The sequence below is a fragment of the Larus michahellis genome, unplaced genomic scaffold, assembly GCF_964199755.1.
Source record: "Larus michahellis unplaced genomic scaffold, bLarMic1.1 SCAFFOLD_34, whole genome shotgun sequence".
In the NCBI taxonomy this organism is placed as follows: Eukaryota; Metazoa; Chordata; class Aves; order Charadriiformes; family Laridae; genus Larus; species Larus michahellis.
The window spans coordinates 1,920,253-1,924,520 of NW_027436399.1; the positions used below are offsets into that span (position 1 = coordinate 1,920,253).

A 4,268-nucleotide genomic window follows, 5' to 3' on the forward strand; every position below is an offset into this window, starting at 1 on the left:
CAGCTCAGACACTGATGCTGCACGTCCTGTCATGCAGGTGTATCCAGGGAGGAAAGCATCCAAATGCCTTTAATATTTTGGGCTCTGGGGACTGCAGTGTGTGGGGCCGAGAGTAAGCCACCCCATCTTTAGGCTAGTTGGCTCTTTCCCAGGAGTGTCCTGCTTGGCTGCACGCTGCCCTCCAGAAGGGCTCAGCTCTCCCGTGGCATCCCTGTGTCGTCTAGCAGCCCCACGGAGTAGACATGTCAGTGCCAAGGCCGTGTAAATCCAGCTGGAGGGCTGAATGTAGGCAGCTGCAATGAGCCCCCTGTGTCCCTGGCTGGGAGGGGAGAGCTGAGATCCTCCTGGGGTCCAATGAGCTCAGGTGAGGGGCTGGGAGAACTGCGCTTGTAAATGGGACTCCTCTGCTCTCAGCAGTGTCCAGGTTCTTCTCAGGGGAATGTCTGCTTGGGATCATCCTCCAGCTCAAAGAGGCAGCAGCACAGGGCAGCTGAGAGCAATTCCGATGGACAAACTCGCTGTCCTCGCTCTGCACTGAGGGACAGTCCCCTTGGCTCGTAGGACCCACAAGGTTTCACTTGCAGCACAGCAGAAATGCCAGGGATTTCTGCCTTAAAAACACTCCTCAGGTGTGGTGGGGAAACTACAACAGAACAACACCAACAACAAGGTGCCCTGAGCTCTGCCCTGCAGTCGGGTGACAATGCTGAAAAGCCCTTTGATGCCAGGAGTGGATTTAATCTGAGATCACCCCGTGTTCCTTTTTACCCATGGCTGTAGGGCAGGACTGAATCCTGCAGAGATCTCAGCTCTCTGGTGGACTATCAGCCAGCACCAACCAGAGTGTACAAAAAGGACCTGCAAAAGGTCTTCCTGAAAGGCGAGAGCCAGTTTGGTGGGTTTCTAAGACCAATTGAATACTTTAGTTTGAGAGAAATCTTCCCTAACTTCTCACTGCTTTTCTTTCCATTAACAGGTCTCCAAGCCCAGGGGCAGAAAATGTCGAATGGCAGCTCCATCACCCAGTTCCTCCTCCTGGCATTCGCAGACACGCGGGAGCTGCGGCTCTTCCACTTCTGGACCTTCCTGGGCATCTACCTGGCTGCCTTCCTGGCCAACAGCCTCATCATCACCACCATCGCCTGTGACCACCGCCTCCACACCCCCATGTACTTCTTCCTCCTCAACCTCTCTGTTCTTGACCTGGGCTCCATCTCCACCACTCTTCCCAAAGCCATGGCCAATTCCCTCTGGGACACCAGGGACATCTCCTATGCAGGATGTGCTGCACAGCTCTTGTTCTTCATCTTCTTTCTCACAGCAGAGTTCTTTCTTCTCACCATTATGGCCTATGACCGCTACATTGCCATCTGCAAACCCCTGCACTACGGGACCCTCCTGGGCAGCAGAGCTTGTGTCCACATGGCAGCAGCTGCCTGGGGCAGTGGGTTTCTCCATGCTCTCCTGCACACGGCCAATACATTTTCCCTGCCCCTCTGCCAGGGCAATGCCCTGGGCCAGTTCTTCTGTGAAATCCCCCAGATCCTCAAGCTCTCCTGCTCACACTCCTACCTCAGGGAAGTTGGGCTTCTTGTGGTCAGTGCCTGTTTAATCTTCGGGTGCTTTGTTTTCATCGTGCTGTCCTATGTGCAGATCTTCAGGGCCGTGCTGAGGATCCCCTCTGAGCAGGGACGGCACAAAGCCTTTTCCACGTGCCTCCCTCACCTGGCCGTGGTCTCCCTGTTTGTCAGCACTGCCATGTTTGCCTACCTGAAGCCCCCCTCCATCTCCTCCCCAGTTCTCGATCTGGTGGTGGCTGTGCTGTACTCAGTGTTGCCTCCAGCACTGAACCCCCTCATCTACAGCATGAGGAACCAGGAGCTCAAGGAGGCCATTCGGTATCTGATTTCATGGATTTTTTTCAAGAGGGAGAAACGTTCCACCTCTCTCCACAAATGACTCCCGCACTATTTGATTCCATCTGCTTTTTTGTGTGTTTTGTTATTGGCTTTGTGTTTTTAATGATTATATTTCTCATCATTGCTGTTGATATTGTCATTTATGGTTTTTATGCTCCTACACAAAGGTTTCACTTGTGTCACTACACCTGAGACATTTACGTCTTAGTTTCACCTGGTTCCCTTCTAAAAATGTATTTCACAGTGGCTCAGAGCTGGCCTCTTTCACAGAGTCTCTGTTAACAAAGGAAGATCTCCCTGGTGCACTGCTTTAATGCTGGGGTCTTTCTCCAAACATGCCTGAGGAAATTCACCCCTGAAGTTCTTCTTCCTCCATGTGTCCAGGACTAAAAAGCTGACTGTCCGTTTGTAACATTTTAGAGATATTGGACTGGATTTAGGAGTCACCAGTCGGTGTCTGGTGAGAGGTAAGATCGTGGGTTTAACTGAGGGACGTACCCCAGCCCTTCACACAGATGACATAAAGGCCACCCATCCTGTGGGAGGGGAATCTGGAGCTGTCTGGAGAGGCTGGTGTTTCTCCAGGGACAGCATGTTCCTGGGGTTGTGCTGGGATGGCAGAGGTCAGAAGGATGGGGTGTGGGGCCTCAAGCAGAGGCCATGTGCAGACCTCCTCTGGGCACTCTCCCGTTCCTCCCCACCCGTCTACAGCAGGAATTCCCACAGAGGGACAGACACGTCCAGGTGTGGCCACACCACGGCTCACTGAAAGGGCATGAAAAGTCAAGCTGTCTGGGTAGCCCTCTCCTCCTAATCCATCCCTGTGTGCAGCTGGCCTTGTTCATGGTCAGCCTGCGCCACTGCCTCATGTGGTGTCCCTCATAATGCGTGGGCCCGTCTCCTCAGGGTCACTGCTCATCCTGTCACGTCCCACCTGGCACTGTAATACGGTGTTTTTCTTCCCCCTGATGCAGGACTGGCCACTTCTCTTTGTAAAACTTAAGCAGTTTCTTCTGGCTGACTCCCAGAATTTCCCAAGGTCCCCCTGGACTGAAGATCCATTTTGTTCGTTCTTCATGTTTGCGTGCAGGCAGCTCACCATAGTTGTGGTGATGCATCAGCACAAGATAACAGCACGAGGAGTTGCAGGGCACTACAGGGAATTAAAGACATTCCTAATTTTGTACTATCCAACAGAGGAATTGTCACGACAGCTATGTTAGAAACATCTTCGTGCCCCGTAGAGAGGGCACAAAGCAAGCAAATGTAGGGCCTGTGGGGAAAGAGAAGCTGGGCCGTTTGTAGAGGAATCTACGGCAATGGTTAAAGAAAAGAACTTGGGAAGGGGAAAGAGGAAAAAGGAAAACCGAAAGTTCAACTCAGGATATGATGAAAGCGGTTTGGAGATACCCGATGAGCAGCATTGAGTCAATGCCTTGAGTGGGACAAAAAACCCACAGCGGAGTGGACCAAAGTTATGTCTGCTTACTTCTGTGGTCATGGGCAACGTGAGTGCTCTCCCCCTCATCATGAAGGGAAGACCCATGGCGGAAAGAAATGCACAGTCTCTCATCCTGGAAGGGACCTTGGGAAGACTCCAGACCAAGACAATCCACAGTCTGTGGAGAAAGGGCAATGAGGATGGGGCTGTTTGCATGCTAGTTAGCGTTACTGTTAGATGTGTACCTCTATAGATACACAGACCGCACGGATCCCGCCAGGAGCTGGTCTCAGACCCTCCATCTCTCTAGAAGCTGGCCTCGGGATTCCCTCATCCCTCCAATTCCCCCATGCACGGACAAGCACACACACACACAAACAAATGGCCCTCTCCAGCACAGAACCACGGAACCCTGGAGGCTGGAAGGCAGCCAGCTTCCACCTTCTCTGTGCTTCCTCTTCAGGCTTGATGTTACTCAGAGCTCTTTTCTCATGCATGCCAGCCTCCTGCCACCTTGGCATGACTTCCTGCATGTTGGCATGGACCATTCTGGATGACGAAGACGTGATCCTTGAGCATCAAAAAGCTCTCTGCAGGACCCACCTGGCCACAGACATCCTCTGATCCAAGGTTATCAAAATCTACCTCCCTAACTCTTATGCCCATCAGTCTTTATCGTATGAAAATGAATTGACTTTCTTAAGATATATATCTAGCTAGCTCCCATTGTGTACTGATTTATCATGCTTGGGTAAGTGAGTTAAAGGAGGTGAGCTCATCACAAGGACCAGAAGAACAGCCCTGCCCTCAAAATAAGGACTTCTCAGAATCATTCAGCTGTCCATGAAGGATAAAAGATACCCCTGGAGAACCGAGATAATGCCAGTATCCTCGTCCCTCTTACACAC

General features: G+C 51.8%; 1 protein-coding gene across 1 annotated transcript; it reads left to right on the top strand.

Annotated features, from left to right (window-relative positions):
* Positions 1-1,344: 1,344 nt before the first annotated feature.
* LOC141737334 (olfactory receptor 14J1-like) lies at positions 1,345-2,331 on the top strand. The gene is made up of 2 exons (XM_074572017.1): positions 1,345-1,898; positions 2,304-2,331. Exons 1-2 carry the CDS (start codon positions 1,345-1,347, stop codon positions 2,329-2,331), a joined length of 582 nt encoding a protein of 193 aa, XP_074428118.1.
* Positions 2,332-4,268: the final 1,937 nt, after the last annotated feature.